The 22,259-nt window shown below is 38.3% G+C and overlaps 1 protein-coding gene across 1 annotated transcript in view; it reads right to left on the bottom strand.

Moving 5' to 3' along the window:
* The window catches only part of LOC139699994 (uncharacterized), a 148,475-nt gene extending 126,762 nt beyond the window's left edge, over window positions 1–21,713 (bottom strand). Inside the window, exons 1-2 of the mRNA XM_071598415.1 lie at window positions 21,512–21,713; window positions 5,030–5,165 (exon numbers count right to left, since the gene is read on the bottom strand). Of these exons, the coding sequence (XP_071454516.1) occupies window positions 5,030–5,165; window positions 21,512–21,697 (322 nt within the window). The 5' untranslated portion in view covers window positions 21,698–21,713. The remainder of the gene's footprint in view (window positions 1–5,029; window positions 5,166–21,511) is intronic.
* Between the last annotated feature and the right edge of the window lie 546 nt (window positions 21,714–22,259).

Genomic DNA, 22,259 nt, shown 5'->3' with positions numbered 1-22,259 from the left:
AAACAACAATTTCAAAATGAATCCTCCATGCCGACTGTCCTCCATCTTTCACAACTTCTCCTCCCCACTCCCCCCCGGGCATGTGGCATCAGTTCCGGATCAACTACAAAAGGCCCTCAATTTCTTACCTTTAAAATACGCTCATTTTTACTTATCCTATTTACGTTAAGTCTCCTATTAAAGTTAAAGCCTCAGAGTGGTGATTTTTGAAAACGTATTTCTCTAATACGACCATTTTAAATATTTGCCAAATGTTATCACCACATGTTAAAAAAGAAAATACACTTAATTTACGAAATCTTGAGACAAGTTTTTCAGATCATGTATAATCTACGATTTACCCAAAGACGATTAATGTTGATCAATGACGTTAATAAAGCGGTTCGATTCAAAATTTTGCCCAAATTTGAAGTTTTCTGCCCCGGTTGAAAAGAGATCATCTTGAAAAAACTCAAAATTAAAGATATTTTATTAAAATATGAAAACTGACCTTTGGATTTCGACGTGAAGAGAATTTTGAACTAGATATCAGCTTGAAATCAGATTTGCATAAGAGTAAATAGAATTTTACGGATAATGCATTAAATAACTACCAGAATCTTCTTCTACTATGCCATTCGCAGCTATCGCCACGGAGATATTAAAACTTCAGCCGATGATGGAGAAAGGGAGAGGGTACCCCCCCCCCCCTCACGCTCCCCTAATCTCACCCTCCTAGGGATATCCTTCTCAATTTCCTTGCAAGAGAGCCGAAAGGGCTTCCTCGTCTGAACGTTTTTGGGGGCGGTTGCGACATACGAGTACTTGCGTTTGCATACGGAAACGCGCCGAGCGCTACAGACGAGGGGATAACAAAACGTCTCCCATATGTACAATAAGGGGTTTTTTGAGGGAGGTACCAGGTGCGACTACTGCATTTCATTACGAATTCCACCTCTAATGATCCGACCCTCAATCGGCGTGTAGCACGTCATCAAACCGTTCCTTCCATCTCAAACGTTCGGTATACGTTTCCACTCCTAGTACAAGCATTAGATTGGTACCTACTAAAACGCAGTGCGTGAAGTGATGAGCAGTGTCAAATGGGGATATAGCCATCAACAACGAGGGATATTAATGCGCTAACGACGGTATCCTGGTAGTAATCACGTCGTGAAGAAGCTTCGTTGATGGAAGATATTGATGATGGTTTGAGTAATCAAAAGAGAAGAGGGATAAGATTTTTGTTACATGTTGATTATAAGAAGAAAAATCAAAACCAATAAAACGAATGGTATGTCATAATTCATCATTCTGGAATTCAACGTCTTAGTCTCGGAAAATATATCAATTGAATACTAAACTTGACTCAAATACTGACCTTTGAAATAAATGATATGTCATTTAAAATGAAATGATTTGTCTGATACATTTTTACTAATATTAAATAGGTACAATTGGCCGTTCAAAGTGTTCTGAGCCCCTATCGAAGGGAAAGTCCGTAACATAATATATTTTAACAAGTAACAATTATAACAATATAACTAGTATAACAAGTATATTATAACAATACTGTGCCTATAATAAGAATATATAATATTAGTGTCTATAACTATATTTAGAAATTTTCCTGTAATTTAAGAACCGAAATTCCAAATTTCCGAGGATTTCACTTCGTTTGACCTAAATTAAATTTATGCCCGTTTGTTTGTAACTGGACGGTAGATGTGCTATTTTCACTGCCTGAAATACGATTCACAAATTCAAAACACAATTGATACATCCTGAATTTAATTCGATCTTTTCTGGAATATCGAATGGTGAAGTTTTAGTGCCGGTCTCTTGAGGAGACGTCCCGGATGAGTGTGGGGATTCGGTGCAGTCGGGCTACACCGCTCCTCTCTCCACTCCAAATCCGTGCGCGTGATGGAGGGTCTCGACGCCCTCTCGAGGCGGCCTGCTGCGGCGCCGAGACGATTCCAGGCGCCCGCGAGCCTTTCGTCGGGTCGGGCGTGGGAATGCAGCCGGGTGCGGAGAAGAGGTAGGAATCTCAAGGACACGCTTTTCCTCTCTTCTTGATGACCTCTCGAGTGACTCGGAAAACCCGCGACCACACTTTCCCTGCCACTCTCATTTGCCTCTCCAACCCACCCCTCACCCCACTCCTCTACAACCACCTCTCTGCACTCTACAAACCCTATCCCTCCTCCGCCAACAGTTTTGTGGGAAGGTGGGGGACCGGCAGTTTTAATACACATGAGGACCTCTCTCATCCGTCCGAAAACCGTCCCGTAAATCGACTCTCACAGAAGGCATTTTCGCCGCGGTTCCCCGGCCTCTATCAAACTTCACCGAATTAATGACCAATTCGATCCACCCGCAGCAGGCATTGACGTCAAAGGCGACGCATATGACTAGAAATGTGGCCTTGGGATGTGCGTTGAACCGTTCGAAACGCCCCCTGCTCGTTTTGCAATTTGCAAATATTTAGAACCAAAGTCGATCTCATTGAATGTTATTCACTTAAAAAAATAGAAATTATAAAAGGAAGTTGGCGCCAATTTGAAGACCAAAGCCAGAAAAACTTACAGCTTACGACCATTCGGGTTTCATATGCGTGCGCAATAAATTGGCTGGAATTACGCAAGAGTGGCGATAGTGGAAACTTCCACGGGCTCACCTCACGAAGTGATAAGTTTCTACCAAGAAACTTTGGTTATTAGAGTTTACTTCAGAACAAAGATAACGCTAAACTTTACAAAACTAAGAAGTACTGTACTTTGTTTTTCATGGATACTTAGCTTCCTCCGTAAAAAATGGCACTAACTTGCAGGCCCGCCTGTAATATGTGGTAAAAATAATTCATATCATAAGTATATTCCGTTCTTACGTAAATGGACATCAGTGTGTGCCCTTTCGTTTCAGCATATTTTAATTTAACTTGCTGCCTCAATTCATTGATAATTAATTTCGGAGATAATTTTGCACACTTGAATTAGGGCCTAAATTTCATAATTGCACAATTGAAGCAGTACATAAAACTTCGTGGAAGTAAATAAAGAAACCATTATAATGCAACAATTTCAGAGCGTAAAAATCATTCGCCTTGACTGGGACTCGAACCCAGATCCCTCAATATCCGGTCGAGTGCTTTAGCCACTTAAGCTACCGAGGCGTCCTCTTAAACTCGGAAATTTTGGGGCTTTTAAAGGAACTAGATGTTATGACGAAATACCGTACATACAATGTCACATGCATTCGTAGTCGTGCGCGAGGCGCCACTGTCCACGAGGTTAAGAAACCATTAGTTAAAGTAACAATGATAAATGATTTACAAAAGCGCACTGGAGGTGGAGTGATTGATGCTTCCCAGCATATATTGAGTTGGGTCCTTTCAAATTTTCACCTATTCGCCTATCTTAGCGGAAGTCCATGATGATTTTACTTTATATGCCCTGTTATTTTTCAAAAAGATACCAACTGAAGATGCATTCAAACTCATAGCTAAGGAGTCATTTGTGTTGAATCCTAAAATAGACATTGTATATTCTTGTATAGAGGTATTAACATCGCACAATTAGAAAAGTAGCATGTCAACATCAGGATCCGTTTGACAAAAGCATACTCATAATCTTTTGTAAAATATTTTATAATACATTCTTACAGCTTGGCAACGCCCGGATATTGAACCTCTGCAACATTTTTCTGTAATAAATATTCTGGTTCATATTTCTAACAGCCCTAGTTTATCCTATATTTGAAGCACAATTGAGGAATCTTGAATAATTTCCTTTATCCCGATCGGAGTTTAAACCAATGGGTTAAATGTATATAACTTCATGAAGCTAAACAAATACAGAAGGTGAAATCTTCACGCGTTATTGCAAAATTTGGAGAGAATCGCGCGAAAAATGACTGTAAAAATCAATACAAGGAATATCATAAGGAATATGGGTAGTTAATTATTCGATCGTTCATTTTTTTATAGTCACTGTTTTCATAGTCTGAACCTTTATGACATGATATGATACCCGGTTAGGGATCCGTCTCATTCAGTTAGAATGCATTTACGCTGCATTAAAAAGGCTATTAAATAACCACAGGCATCAATGGAAGGAAACAAGAACTCCTTGCCACTCATCGTGTGGGTTAGCCACCCAACACTTCCCGCCAGGGGTCCCTCCTCGCCCCAACAAACAAGCTAGAGTCCTGCGGAGGTAAGGGGAATTTGCAAACATACGGTGGCGACGCCCGCGAGAATTGCAGGAGGTACCAGCGGAGCAGTTGTGGCCCTCCCAAGTTTGAAAACCGACCGCCTTGGAGGGAGGAACGATTTCGGAACAGGGAAGTACTCCAGGCTTTTTTAACTTTACGTCTACGGCTGAATTTTACTCGTCCTTTACATAAAACCAAATGTTAAATTTTATACATTCTCGATACAATCGACACATACTGGCAGAGCAAAATTAAAAATTAATTCTGCCCTTACTGGAAAGTAAAAATACTAAGTGGAATCGACTGAGCTTGTTCCTTTCCTCAAAATTCCATTCATCCCCTTCCTTTAACCGTTGGCTGCCTATTTTGTGTGGTAAAAGATGCAAAGAAAAATAAACGTTTTTATTTCATCCTTTAATTTTTAAAAAGCAACAACTTTAACTACAATATATGTTATAATATGGGATAATAAGGCTGCAAATCCCACATAATTGTTTACTTTACCTTAAATTTCCTTTCGAACACTATTTAAAAGGATTAGTACTCGATTAGCTAATCTATTGCAGTTCAGACTTGGTGAATGTGCAAAACTTATTGGAAAATACTCCATCTGACTGAGCTGAGAAGGTAGGAAATTTCCAAAGCTTTATAAACACACTTTAAAATTGACGCCATTAGTAAACACAACTCCAAAAAACGTCGGAAAGAGAAATCAGCGCATTTTCTGCACATATTACGCATTATACGTATTTCAATATGTTATCAACTTGTTTACATCTATACGTAAACAATAGGTAAACTTTACGGTAGCCAACAATCACTGCTTTTAACTCACCCACGACGACCATGTCTCCATGGTCCGAGACGGTCTGGAAGGAGGGAGCCTCGGCGGACACCTCGCAGCGGTAGCGGCCGGTGCTCGAGAGGTTGACCGACGACAGGACAACCGAGCTCTCTGTGGAGTTGTGGAGCTGAAAAGAGGAGAAAAGACGGCTTAGGTGGGTGGGAAAGGCATTGCGGACCATTTAATCCGCTTACGCTCGTTGAGAAAAAGAACAATTCACTTAATTCCTTAATTGTCTCTTTTCCTCCGTCTCTAAGGTACGAGCCTCGTCTCGTAGTAGTAGTTTTGAGGGGAGGCGACCGACAGCTAAGGTCATTTGCGCCATAGGGGAAGGACAGGAAAGGATGAAGGGTGGAGAGAAACCCGGCGTCGGCATTAGCCTACTCTTTACGAAAGGCGCCAAGGGGTCCGCGGCTTAACGTCCCATCCGACGGACGGCGTACTCACTCAAAGTGCCCTCCACAAAGCACCTCAAGTAGGGATCGAGATACCTCTGAAAAATATTCAACACCGCCGGGATTTGAACCCGCGCCCTCGGGGTGGGAAGCCAGTACGTTAGCCCCCGCACCATCTCGATCCCCCCTCGTCTCGTATGTGCCTATTTCTCCAGATACAGGTGGAGGGCTATGGGCCCGTATACGAGGTCAAACGGATAATACGATGACGAAAACCTTTAAAACAGTCAATTCTGCCTACTATCAATTTCACTTTAATTGTCGAGGCAAAAGATACGAGGGTCATCCGGAAAGTAGTACCCGTTCGTGCCGCATGAAGTGCTGACGACGCGAGTAGCCGCTGGACGAGGTCAGATAGCTTCAGTGGCTTGTCTGCCTTCTCTGAGCCAAGTTGCGTGACGCTAGCATTGCCTGTGTTGTTTCTGTGATTGTTTACAATGTTTAAAAAAATTGAGAACGCCGCCAGTTGTGAAGTGAGGGCAGTGATTAAATTCCTCAATGCAAGAAACGTTCGCCCATGTGATATTCATCGCCAATTAAAGGAGGTGTATGGAGACAATGTAATGGACGAGTCGTCTGTTCGGCGGTGGTGTCGCAACTTCAACATGGGGAGGGGGAACACACACGACGATGAGCGTTCGGAGAGACCGTCTGTCATTACAGACCAACTGGTGAGCTCAGTTGACGAATTCGTGAGGAACGATCGGCGCGTCACAATTGATGACATCTGTGAGCATTTTCCCAATGTTTCTCGAACAATTGTTCATGAAATTGTTAAACACCATCTGCATTATGCAAAAATTTGTGCAAGATGGGTCCCTCGCGTATCTCAATGAGCTGGCGGCGAAGGACTATGCAGCAGGAATACAGAAACTTGTCACACGTTATGACAAATGCCTTAATTTGCTTGGAGATTATGTTGAGAAGTAGTTTAAAGTATCCTCTTTCAAATAAAATTTTTTATGTTTGTTAATATTTACTTTTGTGTCTTTATTTCACGAACGGGTACTACTTTCCGGATGACCCTCGTATTTCCAACAGAATTACCAAATACTGCTCCCACAATTTTAAATTTCTGAGAAAACTTTTGAAACTTGATTAATAATATTCTTCCAAAACCTAAAATCTTAATGATTGATTTCTCGTGCATTATACTAACGACGGAACCATTCTAGTAAATTGTACTGGTGGGCTCATTATTTTTTTTGCGAATACAGAAGGAAATCTTATATTTCTAGCATTTCTCATGATCAGTGATATATTTTCCTAACAAGGATTAAACCTATTTTACCCTCTCAAACCTATTCGTGTATTAAAAAAATTCTGACATTATCGTTATCTTAATTTTCAAACATATTTCACATATGTACAGGACAACTATTATAGAAACTGAGCATTCAACGTTAATCGGCGCCGATGTCATTTTGCTTAGCGAACTTAAGTGAGCAATATATATAGTAACCTGGCTGAGGAACAAATGAGTCAAATTAAAGTTTTGCAAACGCAACAATTAATGGCAACTTATTAAATTGGCAACTTATTGCATTCGGATAATGTACTGAGTGTAGGAGTTCGGAGTCAAATAACTCTCTCTTCCTTCAATATGAATAACAAACTTTCCCTCTCCTGACATTTTAGTATAGTTATCCTTTTATATGTCTGTATGAGACTCGTTTTGATTAAGAAATTTAGCATAAAGTGCTCCCATTGCCTTTGAATAGCATGCACATATTGCGGCAACACATTAGATAAACTGCAATAATAATACATGAAATGTACAGAATAATACATGAAAATGAAAGAGGAAGAAGATCTAATATTTCAAAATAGATCACCGGAGCCAGAGTGCATAACGTGTAATAACTATCGATCTTTGTATCAGGAATTTCCAAACGTGACGTCAAATAAAAACATTTACAAGAATAGAGAGACAATATTAGACAATTAACTCTTTCATGAGAGGTTTCCTTTCGTTTGTACCATACCTCAGTCATATTTAATAGGAATCAAGAGATAAAGCGGGAGTATGGTGCATTTTATTTCATAAACAGGTTTTAGTAAAATACAATACTCTAAACTAAAGATACATGATTAAAATGCAGATTTATTTAATTTGGTGAAAAGGTGAATATTTAATGGTAAAACTTTCGAGGCTTTGGAGGGGACCATCAGCAGCAGGTGTAACTCTAAAGGTATGTTAAGGCGGAAGAAAAAATAATGCTTGGTGTCAGATGTCTAGCATAGTCAAAAAGCGTCAAAAGTTCACAAAATAAACGGGATATACGACGGACGGGGTAGTGTACTTGAGCATCCAGCGACAACTCATCCGATTTTCAAATAATTGGTACGCAAATATTAAAATGAAAAAGTAAGAAGTTATGTTATTACAATTTAGTTAGAGCTCATCCGCCGAAAATTTGGAACCTTTGGTCTTTGCGCATAATTTATGAACTGATTAAATAAAGGAAAAATTTATAATATTCACGGAACGCGCCATAGAGTAATCGAAAACCTGAAATTAGGAGACGCAGGGAGTAGGAATATTACGCGTAGAGCATAAACCGCAAAATGTTACGCCTCCCTGGCGTCTTATTATTTTGAGAGCCGTGGAACACTGCGGAAATCAAGTGATCTGGGTTTGAATCCTGCTCTAGATGGATGATGTTACAAAATGTGAAATTTTTGCATCTGAAAATACAAGGAAAATTGTCCTCTGTACAGATCGATACGTGGAATCTCTTTTTCTCTCTCTCATAATTTTGATTACAACTGAGACCAACTTTACAATGGTTGGTGTCCGACATTCCTTTTCCAAAAAGCCTTTCAAGAAAATTACATGTCAAGATGTATACGTAAAAAAAACGGAATGATACTGAAAGGTTCGCCAGCGTCGCCGGGATTAAAACCGGGAACCTCAGCGTGGGAAGGAAGTAGTGCGCAAAACTACCGCAGTGGCTCGACCCGCTCTTTATGCATTCCATGTGATTTTTATGGCCCCCATAATGCTCTCAAACATGGTAGTTTTATCATCGCAGTCTCGACGGGTCAGAGGTGCCTGCGAAAAAAAATATTGATTAAAAAATAAGATAAAACCTGAGGCGAGGAAATTGCCCGGGTGAAGATTTGCGACTCTGGGAGTAGGAGAAGAGAGTTTTTTTTGGGTGGGATGGATATCAAGGGAGAGAGAGGGCGCTGCAAAAACAGAAGGCTGGGAAGGGGTCGGGAATAATGCAAGGCCCTTTTGTTTCGATCTGAAACTCCGCCAATACTCCTCCTCCCAACAACACCGCATGCATCACGTCGGCGGCGATCTCGACCTTCCAAAACCTAATCCGCGTCTCCGGAAACCGCCACCTATTCTTTCCGGACCAATACGAACCACTACCCCGACTGCGCGTATTAATCCCCCCCCCCTAACTCGACCCACAACACCAAAAACTTCATTTTCTCCCCTTAACCCTCTCTCTGTCTCGCTCTCTCTCTCTAACTCTTCCACTTCCCTCACCGTCCAATCACAGAAGAAGAGGGGAGGGTGTGAGAGTCGAAATAGAAACAAAACACGCACGGAAACCTTTCTCGCCCCCAGCAAAACAGCGCCACTCCGCCATTTGTACGCCCCGATGTCACGATTCCGCGACCGCTCACGAGATAGAACGGAACACCGGAGAGCAAAGAACCGCGTCGAGGGGAATAGGAGAAAGAGAAGAGAAAGAGGAAAAACACAGAAAACGGTTCTCAATAGTCCTGGGCCATCGACCACGACTCCCGAGATGTAAATTATGGGGAATGGGATTTACATATTTGCCCCTCTCTTTCGTTTCACCTCGTCCCTTATCTCTCTCTTTCTCTCCCCCTCCATCTCTTCTCCTCTCTTGTCCCTTCCGTTTCCCCATTCTCATTTCGTTGTTTGGAAGGAGATGGAAATGAAGGTGTCCAGCGCCAGCGGCGGATGTGTACAATGCCGCAGGCCGCGGAGGGGACATGAAGGGACGGCAATGCCCGGGGAAGCGTTCTCGAGCTCGAAGTTAATTTAACTCGACGCTTTCGACGCCAATCCGTTTGCACGCGACCTAATGCTCATAATGCATCAGTTTTTGCATTTCCGCGAACCTAATTTAATTTGCGGGGAGCAATATTTCGGTCAAAACTCAAGCGTCTGTTTGATCTGGCCATAAAATAATCAAAATAAATCATTTTTCAATAAAATTTTATTCACTGCCTTCCTGATACGGCAGTGTTTTCATTTTTGTACAATATATTCATCGTGTCTGCCACGAGACTTGATAGTGATGTTATAAGGACACTGCTCCTTCCAAACCTTGAGGCAATTTCATTATCAAGCCCATAAACATGTAACGGTAAAAGAAATACGGCATTATTTTTTTAATATCATTTCATCTGCCATAAAGCAGGATTTTTCTTTCTCCTTCCTTCAGTTTAATGTTCGGAAGACTCTTGGCTCAACAAAACTAAAGATGCAACCGAAACGGGATGGAAACATATGAAGAACTAAGTGCCGTTAATGCCATTACAAACATTTCCTGAATTTTATTTCACGCATTCAACCCACCTTTCATTTTTTGTTATCTCACCTTTAACTTTTTACGTGCCTAATGGCTCATCGTTCCTCATTTCGTAACTTTGTTCAGTTTTCATCTCAATATTCTTATTTTTAAACATTTGCTAGACTGCTATTGTTTTATCAAATTTACCTCCGGAAAAAAACTTCACTTCGAAATTATCCATTTTTTTTCAACGTAGCACACAGCCGGAAATGGTCTCCAATCATTCGTTCGTATGTCTGTGTAGATATGTCACTCCTGTATAATAGGTATCACGGAGTTTGCACGTTAAATGTATTTTAAAGTCTATGGTCCAACGTAATGCCGGCACTTTAGATAAATCACCAAATCATGCACGGAAAATGCTGCACCAACGTGGCCGCATAAATTTATTTATTTCCTAGGAGAAAGATGGAAAATATACAAGTATCATTTCCTCTCGGTTAACGGAAAGGGTGAAAGTCCGCAATTTCAACAATGGCCTAGGGATGGTAAAGGACGATGCTTAGAAATGACAGAACGAATTTAGTCGTGACAGGGCGGGGCTCAAGAGAGGCAAATGATGCATTGAACTCTCGAATCAATAGATTTTGGCTGGAATATTGGAACATATTTCATAGACGCCCTGCACTGCGAAAGGCATGTAGGGGGATTGTTTAGCGTTGATAGGAAATGAAAGGGAAGAAGGTACAACCGGTCCGTTCATCACTAGTGACAACGTGAAGATACATCTGCGCAACGCGCCCACATCTTTGGCTCTACTGCGCACTCCCTTTTCCATAAAAGTTTGTGCAATACTTTTCTTCGTCGCTTCACCGAGCCACACATTCAGTGTTCAAATTTCTAGTGAATATAAAAGTAGTTTGCTGCAATGCTATCATCTATGATTACGTTTCATTCTTTCTTATCATTCAACTAATGTTTATCAATTAACTGGATAACTTAAATGGGTCTCAAATGGGAGATTTCCTTATGGTATAAATAAAAATTATTAAAGGCGTGTATTAATGAATAATAGCCTGTAATTTTTTTTAATATTAGAAAACAGTTTTTCTGACATAAGATAGAGCGGGAAATTAAATGACATGGTGATGGTACCCTTTAAACGATGATTACGAAGTCTGTTCAAAAGGTTCCCATACTTTTTTATTACAAAAGAAATTCACCGGCCAATTATTGATCAGGTTCCCCTTCAAGTTAGTTTCCTTCCCCACGTATATGCTCACTTAACGCAACGGTATTTCAAATTTTTGAAAGCAGCCCTGGAACGCTTCTTCTGGAATGCTTATAAGATCCTGAGTCGAATTTTTCTCTATCTCTGGTATGGTGGCAAATCTTTTTCCTTTGAGTGGGGTTTTTAGTTTGGGGAAGAGGAAAAAGTCAAGTGAACCCATGTCTGGTAAGTAAGGTGGGTGGGAAAGCACCGCTGATCTGGTTTTGGCCAGAAACTCACGAGTTCTGAAAGACGAATGAGCTGGCGCGTTGTCGTGAAGAAAAGAACTCGCCGCTTCTCCAAAGTTCGAACCATTTTCCGATTCTCTCTCTTAGGCTTTTCATAATCCCTAGGTAGTACTCCGTGTTGGCTGTTTGGTCTTTAGTTACGTATTTGTGACGCACATGCCGCCTTTGTATCGATAAAGAAACAGTTAACATCACCTTGACTCGTCGAGCTTTTTTAGGGTAAGGGGATGTTTCCTATTATTATTACATATAAATTACCTGGGGGCGAATTTTTAACCTAATAAAACTCATTTATTTTTAAATGATACAGTCGTTTCCGAAACCTGTAAACACGCTACACAAATATTTACATGAATGAAAGATAATTTGAATTTTCTGACTGATTACTTTGTTTTGAATGAACTTAAAGCTGACGCAGGAGAATTGAAGGTAATTGCAAACTCCCCAATTAAGATGTACAAACAATTATTTCTTCCATAATCATAAATAATTGTATATTACGAGTGGCATATTACTCAAATAATCGTATTTATTGCTTTAACTCATCGCAATTAACGCTCGAGTTCAATCAAATCAGATCGCTGAGAAAAACTGCTCGTACTACAAAAGATATACATGGCAGGTACAAATTTAGCAATTGATAGCTGTACTAAAATTGAAACAATGCTTCAAACTTAATCATGGGAATATTGTTTGAAAATTAGAACATCAAGTAAATTTTCACGCATCAAACAATGAGTGTTTCGATACAAGGTTATTTTGATAAAACCAGTCATCCATTGGTGTTATTCTCTTTCAAATATGAAAACCAGTATCCTCATCCAAATAATTCTCCGGAGAACAATTTTCATCCCAATTAACACTTTTTATCGCCTCATAATATGTACTATAATTCTTCAAGTTCAGATGCATCGAATACAAATAACCTGCAACAATTTAAAACGAGGTTAGATAAATGGATGTGTTAGGATACGTGTGAGAGAAGAAAATTTAAGAAAACGTTTTATCATGTAAACTATGTAAACAAATTGCTGATCAAATCGCCTAACGAGCAGTTTTTGTGCAGGGTTGGGTCTTTCAATAAACTAAAACAGATACTTTAGAATAAATAAATAAAAGTTTCTGGCATCAATTGGTGGAAAATCTTCACATTGAACTTGAAATTAAACCACTTGGCTTTTCCAAATCTATGTGGAAAAGCCAAGTGATTTAATTTCAAGTTCAAGATACTTTAGAAACAATAGCTCTAATAATAGTACAACTAAAGTATTATTAATGTCAAATGTGTTAAATTTGTCTTAAATTCAAATTTGAGTTAAATTGGCTGGCATCTCGTGCAAATTATTTCGTCTGTTTACGACCCCATTCTGTATTAGGGCAAGGGCTATAATTGAATGATAAAAGCATTTACGGCCAGAATTGCGACGAATGCATGCGCATGCAAATATTGAGCTGAGAGGGCGAAATGGTAAGGCGGATGATATAATTAAGTCTTTTCTAATCATTATTTGTTTATCATATTGATGAGTGGAGGAATAAATAAAGTGGTCAAAGTTCCAAGTCACGTGGTATTTATCCAATTCACTTGAAAATAATTGAATTTTACATCACCCACTTGACCACGATCTCGGGAAATTAGCAAGTGTAAAAATAAAATACTCCCGAAAAGTATAATCGGGCACAATGCAATTCTGAAACGACTTTTTTAATATCTTTTTTCTGCCATTTAGGCTCCATTCCTCCATTGCATTTTCTTCCAAACCCCTTCCCGGAGTTGAAAACTCCTTGGGCACCACTGCCGGCTATGATATCAATTCCCACGACTCTGACCCTTTGAGCACCCTTCCCCTCGCCTCCAACTCTCTCACCCTAAATATCAACGCATAAAATGACATGTGGAATTTTACAGGGCACGCACACAGTCTTCCAACTTTGTAAATGACGTAAATGTTTAGACAATCACATTTCATTAACTTATGAAATACGTCCCTGCCGTGGGCTTCCAGGTCTGGAATGCAGTTTCATCTATCATGTACAGTGCCTCATTTGTTAACCGAACGGTTGCGTGACGGACTGCATTCTAAAGAAGTAATTTATGATGATAATTTTAATAAAATTCGAAACTGGGGAAAACAGAGTTTGTCTAAAGATTTATGTATTTAGAGTTGCGCCAAATTTCAGCTGCTATATATCATCTAAAAAAATGAAATAAGTTTTCTCTAACTATATCATACTAGAAAACTCTGCGTGTGTGCGTATATATATATATATATATATATATATATATATATATATATATATATATATATATATATATACAAAATATCTTCGAAATGGAACGCTCATCGGCGACACACAAATATATAAAAACACAGATGTAGATTTTTAGAATATAGAGACACAAAGAAAGGACACTCACAATTTGTTATTTTATGTTTCGACAGCACGGCTGTCGTCTTCAGAATGGCGTTCTCGGGGAAGAGCGGAGAGGATGTGCGGGGGAGAGGTGGGGGAAGGAGAGGTAAAGGGACCAATAGGAAATGAACAAGGGGGTGGGGGGGATATGTAGGCAGCCAATTGATGCATTCAGTGGGCTTGGTTCAGCCCGGGAGGTTTGAATGATTGGGCCACCCATATATATATATATATATATATATATATATATATATATATATATATATATATATATATATATATATGTCTGCGTGTGTGTGTATATATATATATATATATATATATATATATATATATATATGTCTGCGTGTGTGTGTATATATATATATATATGATATGATAATTTGAAACGGTACCTAAAACGGTACAATAACTAATAAAGAAATTCTTCTTCATACTAAAGCCTGTTTTCCAGACAAAAATCTACGACCCATATTAAAAATTACTCTCTTCTTTTTCTTACATTTTACTGCATAAAATTATGCTCCTGTCAACTCACCATTATAAGAGCCATGCATGAGACATTCCAACTGCCTTGGTATTTTGTTTGATTAATGAGCCGACAAAACTAGAAATATAGGTGAAGACAAGAATCAAACTATTGGTAAAACATTTCAAAAACCATAAAAAAATCTGATAGCTTACAGGATTAGTACGCAAGGTAAATACCTAGTATCATTGCGAACAGTATTAAAACTATTAATAGTGATTAACATTTGAGAACATATACGAAAAATATTGACAAAACATATTAACCATTCCTTACCTAACTGATTGACTTGAAAGAATTTTGAAACGATTGCTAATATTTTATAACTACTGGTATGTGCATTATCATTCAGTCCATAAAACATAATTCGTATTATTAAAAAATCATCTTATATAATTTATTGAGAAATTAATACCAATGACTTCACACTACATCACAAGTTACGTTAAACAAGCCTCATTACCTGCGCAAGCCTTTCTTAGCAAGTGCGCTAGGTAACTAACTCGACTGTTGAGGATTGAATTGTAATCATGTCGACGAGCATGCATCCTTGTGGTAATTTTCTTCAATGAGGCTACGCGTGACTGTTTACCAGACCATATAGCAGAGCGGAGCAAATTAAGATCTATGTTATCAATATTACAATCTTCCAAAAATTTGATCTAACACGGTCGCCAGGATTATTTATTGTAGAGTTCATGTAAGCATTTAATAGCTATATTTTTTATGGGTTGAAAATAAGATTTGATGAAAACTAATTAATCAATTAATTAACTGAAGTGTAATGGTCATAGAGAGTAATATATTTTAAATTCATGTTGCTATTCACCTTCACGAAGCAAAAACGTTTCCCTCAGTATCATAGTCTCCCCAAGAACAAATTCATGCTCAATAAATGAATTCTATACGCACAAAAATAACATGTAGGCTGTGTAAGCTGTTTCTTTCCTACAAAACATATCACAGGTAAGGAAATATTCGAGGTGCTATATTTTGATAATATTGTATACGATCATACGGGTATGGTACTCTCACGAAAAAAGGAAGATTTGATTTGTCAAGTTGCAGAGCAATTACAGAATGTGCGTTCACATAAACGAGTTTGAGAAGTTTTGCATGTGCGTAGGAGGCGGTTAATTCGGAAGCAAAAAGGAAGAGGATTTCGCAAGTCCATATCTCCGGGGTCGGAAACATACGCTTTTCCCCGATCAGACATACGCACTTACGAGGTGGTGATGTCATCAACTGCATCGGATGTAAGTTATAGGCAGATGCATTAGAAGAGTATCAAAAGAATCGTTGAAAATACCTGGCAGTATTCACTTAAGATTAAATAGCTCCAGACACAAAGGCTGAAATCTTTACTAGGATATTTGAACTTAAAAAAAAACAATGTCGTGGCTTGGGAAGTGTCAACACTATCAAAGGCTACGAAATCAGCAGTCTCTCGATAGTTTGATGTTTTGTTTAATACGCGAATTTTCCGCGTTCAGTTTGCAATGCCAATGTTTTTGAGAGGTAGATATATATTTTAAAAAATAAATAATATTTCGTCACCAAAATCCATAGTTTATTGATTCTCCTTCAGCAGGGTAATCTTCTAAGTAATTGATTGGTACATTAAATCACGCATCTTTATGTCCCTCCTGTATTATTGTCAGAATTTAAACTTGAAGATTCACCAGGCATGGTGAAATATTATTAGATTAACAAAAGTATATGAATACTTTAAAGGCATGTTTTTAGTGGGCTCTTCGATATGGTGCTTCTACCCTGCCTAGCACGAAAAGAGATAGTTTAAAAACTAAACACTACCGTAAACCATGTTAAAATTCCCCATAGCTTCTGACTTCCTTAATTCCATCCAACGTGCCTAATATTTACCAACCTTTACCTCACCCAACATTCTCCTTTACAGAATTTGAAAAAATATTTTTATGAAAAAAGTTCATACATACATATACAGCATGTGCCATGTTTCGTCCTGCAAAATAACAAAGTTTCGCCCCTATTTTAAATGCTATTTTCCTACCCCCATTGTAGTAATATTTTCCCCGAAACTGATTGGCTGTTCTAAGTCTACAACAGTCTGAAGTGCGTGTACATACGTGAACTCGCCATTACCGACTCACTACGGTGACGATCTCCGGTCAGGGACACGAACCACCGATTAGGGATTGGACAATTAAACCGGACATTCCGCTCACTGGAACAGACGCAGAGTCGGTGGGAGTTGGTGGACGACAGCGACGACGGGGGAAAGCGGGGAGGGGGGGTGGGCTTAGGGGGCGGGAGGGGAGGGTGTGCGGGGGCGGGGGTGGAATAAGAAAGGACCTATTGTGGGAGTGAATTTTGGGAGCGAAAGGGATTGTGTGTTGGCTCGGTTGGGGTTGAGGGGACGCTGGTAGGGGGCTGGGGAAAAGAGGAGGGGAGAAGAGGGAGGGACGGTTTTTGGAGGGTTGGCGGAGGGAAACGGGTGGACGAGAGTGGAATCGATACAAACGCCGCAACCGCAATCAAAGCAAACTATGCACCCACGCAAACATCTGCTGTTGCATACGTCCAACGGTCTCAGTTTTGGGACGTGGATGTGCTTCATAGTAAGATGTTGTAATAGTGAATTGAGGAGGATGAAGGCAGAACGAGATGAGGGATTATTGCTTCCAAGTAAGCTGACCATCCGTCCTCTTTACTAAGAACGTAGTTACAACAGTTCCCTAATAAAAAAACACACACATACGTGAACGTACAATCGCATAAATGAGGCATTTCGGAACACTATAAGCACGCAAATCATATTTCTGTTCAATAAATAGGTTTAATAAATCCCTGTATAAGATAAATGAGGCGTTAGAATGAAGAAGTTTAATAACATAATTTCACGAAATTTTCATCGTTTTAAATATTTATGAAAATTCCCAAATAATAACTTGTCTACTTTCATCATGAAAGTATTAACTCGGTAAGCTTTTATTTTTTGGTGATTTTTAGATTCGGTCTTTCCAATTGAATTACGCCCATTCATTTTGTATTTTCTTTATTACATGATAGAATAGCGCAAGTAACGCTCTACTTTTAATTCGTAATAACTTCAAATTGACATTCAAGAAGAATTATCGATTCACTAGTTCATGAATCCCTCCAGTAATGCTATACTAAGCAGTAAATAACCACTTCAGAACTGCAACCGTCCTGTGAAAGCATTTCATCCTCACATCTACCTTAGCTTTTAGCTAAGAAAGAATGTAAAATATAGGCAAATAGATTTGAATATTTATAGCAATGTCAAAAATTAATGCTTAATACAGCACACGTTTACGTCTTAAAATACATAATTAAGAGGTTTTTTTTAATTGTTGTACATGGTTGTTACATTGAAATATTTATTTAAATAAATTATTAAATAACTAATTAATACAAATCTTCATTAAAGTGCAACATCTACCAGAAAATTTGTTCAACTAATTTAAATATAAAACGGTACATGCTATTTACTTTGAGTTTGAATGAAATACGAATATCCTCTGTATTCATATCCCAAACGAATTTAAAATTTAAAATAAAAATATATTTTTCTGGAAGACAATCTTTTTTAAAAAACCCCTTATCTAATTGTGGAGAATACAATCATACGAGGAGATAAAATCCCTCTTTTCTTAATTAGAAAAAGGTCACATTAGATAGATGCAATATTAAATTCCTTTCTTGAACAGCCAAGAATAAATTATTTCAAACAAATATATTTAAAATTCAGCCAATAGACGTTGAGGTAAATGGTGCGAATTTCATTCATATTTAAAGTAGTTATCAAAAATGGAAGGAATGTAATATAGTATTGCTGAGTATTGCAAGGTTTAATCCGGGTGAAGTACATCTTTCCCAATTTACACAAAGGACAAGGTAGAGTAAAATGTATTAAGGCATAAACGTGGTCGACACTAGACATGACTCATATTACTGAGGAAATACATTGTTCGAAAGGGAGGGAGAGAGTCGGTCAATGCAGAATACTATCTTTGGAATGCTATCTTGTATCCATTTGGGATTCTAAAAAGCAGTCGCATTGGCATCTTTCTTATTCAGACAGTCACGTGGAGGAGCTACGTTTCTAGTTCAAATTCACTTGAAAAATGAGTTTGAATCACTGCGGAATATAAAAATCTCATGCGTTAAGGTGAGAAGGCAGTGAATAATGGAGTAAAAATGGAAATAAAAGAGAACTATTTTGCGCAAGTAGAACGCGGAGTAAGGTTTCACCATCAACCATTTGCGACTGTTTCTCAAAGAAGTGGACTATTTTTTTCCTTCAAGCTTAAATTGCGTTAAATTCCTTACGATTCTTTCATCTACTATTTTAAAAGTCTTTATTCCTTTGCTTATATCCTTTTAAAGTGCCTATAGGTTCTACAAAACTTGACCTGAAATATAATTTACAAATTTGTACGTCTTACATTGATAAGTACATCACTGATTTTTAATTAAGTCCAAAATAAAATATTTTCACTATTTTATCTACGATTAAAAACGTAACGACTTTCATCCGCGAACTATATGGAACTATATGAAAAGGATTGAATGAAAAAGGCTGGAATTTAAAGAAAATCGGAAGAGTCATCAGAATCATCAAAAATGATGAATTGTGGAGCCATTTTAGACAAACACTGCTAGGTATGACAGCCTCCTGCGATGATGATGGCACTTTTTTTACACGTTTTTTCCAATAATTTTTTTATTTAACTCTGATTTTGAATTAAGTATTCAAAAGGGATATTTACCTATTCACTATAAAATTACCTTAAAAATATCCATCTAACTGAATCGACTTCATGCACTAACATGAATCAGCAAGATGTGCAGTTTCCAATGGTGCCTCTAAATAAAGTAGGAAATATATGGCTGCGTAGGTTTTCGCGGCGGTGGTTTGAAGTATTCTGCATTGTCGGGTTTCACCGCGTCGTTGTTTGATTCAGACAACAGTTTCGCCGAAGTTGCATTCGGCATCTTCAGGTCGAAGACCTTCTATTCTTATTTTTAAGTACAACGATGCGGTGAAACCCGAAAATGCAGAATAGTTCAAAGTAGGAAATAATTTAAGCAAAATACTGTTTTAAGTGAAGTGTAGGGTCGAAGATAAAGATAATACATTTTATTTTCATTCTATGATTCATAATAGGCTTCTATTCTTATTTTAAGTACAAAATAAATATATTGAGAGCATATGAGCATTAATTGTTATTCAGGGAAGACTTTATTATACCACACACATATCACACTTGAAGAGAAAATACTCGAAAACATATCAAAATTATACAAAACACTCATAGGCTTCAATGAGCTCTGATTTAAGACAAATAAATGCATTAAATTATCGATAAAAATATGAAACTGAAGTCATCCAAACTAATTTATATGAAAAAGGAAGTTTTAATTTATGAAATTGGTTATATTAAGCTGATGCACAATTTGAATGATTTTGAAGTTTTAATTTCTGAAATTGGTTATTTTAAGCTGACGCACATTTTGAATGATTTTGGTTTAAGCGTATACCGTTGAAAAAGACATGACGCACTTGATCGCGTCATCATCGATCAACACTTCGTGGGTTTACGGCCAACTAAGTTATTCTCCAAATCTCCCCGACTCGTATCACTGCAATCAATCTTCATTGATTGCACTGATATATGAAGGAAATTTCCGCGAATAATTTGGGTAATTGATTGAAATGGATGGGTCTCCTTACGATATTTTTTCAATCCTCGGAGATAGTGAGGCACGTATTTTTTGATTATGCTACGCATTCAAACCATAATTTAGACACATAGGCGGACTACTAGATATGAAAGAAGAAAAAATCAGTATTATTTCGTATTTTCTAAAAATCAAAATGCATACCGTTTCCGCCCGAAATCCATGAAGAAATACATGTGTAGCATCATGAGAATGAATAAAGATATTGTGAACAAGTTGCGAATTTTAAATATCGTCCAACGATGGAAATAAGGCACTTAATTCCTTGTTGTCCTTATGGCTCCATTTAAATAATTTTAAAACAAGTTTGCAACCGCTTACATAAATTATGAAATTGAATTTTACAATCGGAGCATTTTACTATGCTGAGTTATACAAATAAATAGGGATAATTTCTATTTATTTAATACATATTTATTTGGAGGATTAAAGGCAATTACTGATGCGTGTCCAATATTTAATACTATAGATTAATATAAATTTAAGAATAAATCAATATCAGAAAAGGAAATCATGATCTCAGAATATAGATGGTAATAAGGTCGTCGTCAAACCAAACTCGTTCTATAATATATATATATATATATATATATATATATATATATATATATATTTATATTTATTTATAAGTTATGTTATTTGCATATATTTTGGGTCCCAGGAATTAAAATTACCATCATTCGTTCTTTCGAAACGTTTTATCAATGTAATTGCTTTCATAGGGAAACTGCATCTTTCAAAATTAAGCTACCTCATACGATCACATTACTTTGGCAATTAGATTAGATTCGATTAAAAACATGCTTCCACGGTCTGGAGAGCTAAATATTAATTTCTTAATGACAAATTTATAGACCAAAAAGCAACTTGGGCAAGCTTCCGGAAAGTTAATTCCGCCAACGTTGCGACCCTCAACTATGGGGGGTTATTGGGAGTTGGGGAGACGACGTGATGTGATTGCATTGTTCGTAATCGTTCAAAAGAAGAAAAAAGAGGCCAGCGTGGAAATCCCCTCGGAGGGCATGCATTTTATTCCCCTTCTCTTCCGGGAGCCATGGGTTTCGATTTCCCACCGTGACTGGAGAGGTGAGGTGGAAAAGAGTGAGAGAGGGAGCGGAGGTAGGGAGGGAAGGCATGAACGTGCCGGCTGCATAAAGCGCACGTATTATACGGAAGTCAATGGTCCGTATGTGTGTGCGCTTAGGAGGGGACGAGGGTCGAGATCGTGGTGGTACCTGGTTTGGGGGGAGCGTCGTGGGAATGAGGTTGGGGGGGGGCGTCTCATCGGCCGTTCGGTACTCACGTCCACGGTGACTCCCGGCAAGGGGAAGACCTGAGCTGGCGGCATGTCCCGAGGGACGTATCGGTAGAACTCGTTGCCGTCCTTGTACCACTTGACGGAGTAAAGGGCTTCTCCTTCCAGGTCGAAGTGACATTCCAATCGGGCGTTCTGGTCCCGCACCGTGTGCATCGGGATCCTGACCTCCATCAGCCGAATCCCCGGGGCACCTGAGGAAACAATGGGACGGGAATTATTGCCGGGAATTTAAAAAATAACCTCCAAAAAGTCCCCCAAAACCAATATGCTTCTCGCATCGATCCATAATGGGAGTCTAACGCCTCCGTTTATGCCAGGAAAACAGAAACCAAATCCAGAAGATTCCAAAGGCAATGACAAAGCCAGCGGAGTTGCACAACCATACTTTAAAGAGGCTAAAAAAGTGAAAACGATATTTATTACCCTCCGCTAGGACGTATTTGACGGCTTTATAATTTTATTCGATGGTAGTTTAGGAATTTGAGTTAAAAGGATTCCGGGATTTCGATTTTGAAACAGGGTAAACGGAACAAAGCTTTGATTGAGACAGAAGATGTTTACAAATATGAAATAAATAAATTAATTTAAGAATGGACGATCAATTAAACTGTTGTTCTGTAAGATAAAAGTCAGGACATGTTGACGAAAATGGAGAATGAGTAGGGTAAAATATGAATGACAAATCTACAAATATTTAACACTTGGAAGTATTGAACTGAAAATTAAGAATTCA

Source organism: Hetaerina americana, unplaced genomic scaffold (genome assembly GCF_022747635.1).
Source record: "Hetaerina americana unplaced genomic scaffold, ioHetAmer1.1.p SCAF_10, whole genome shotgun sequence".
Taxonomy (NCBI): Eukaryota; Metazoa; Arthropoda; class Insecta; order Odonata; family Calopterygidae; genus Hetaerina; species Hetaerina americana.
Note: the sequence above shows the minus strand (reverse complement) of the source record. Positions and strands in the feature narration are given on the sequence as shown.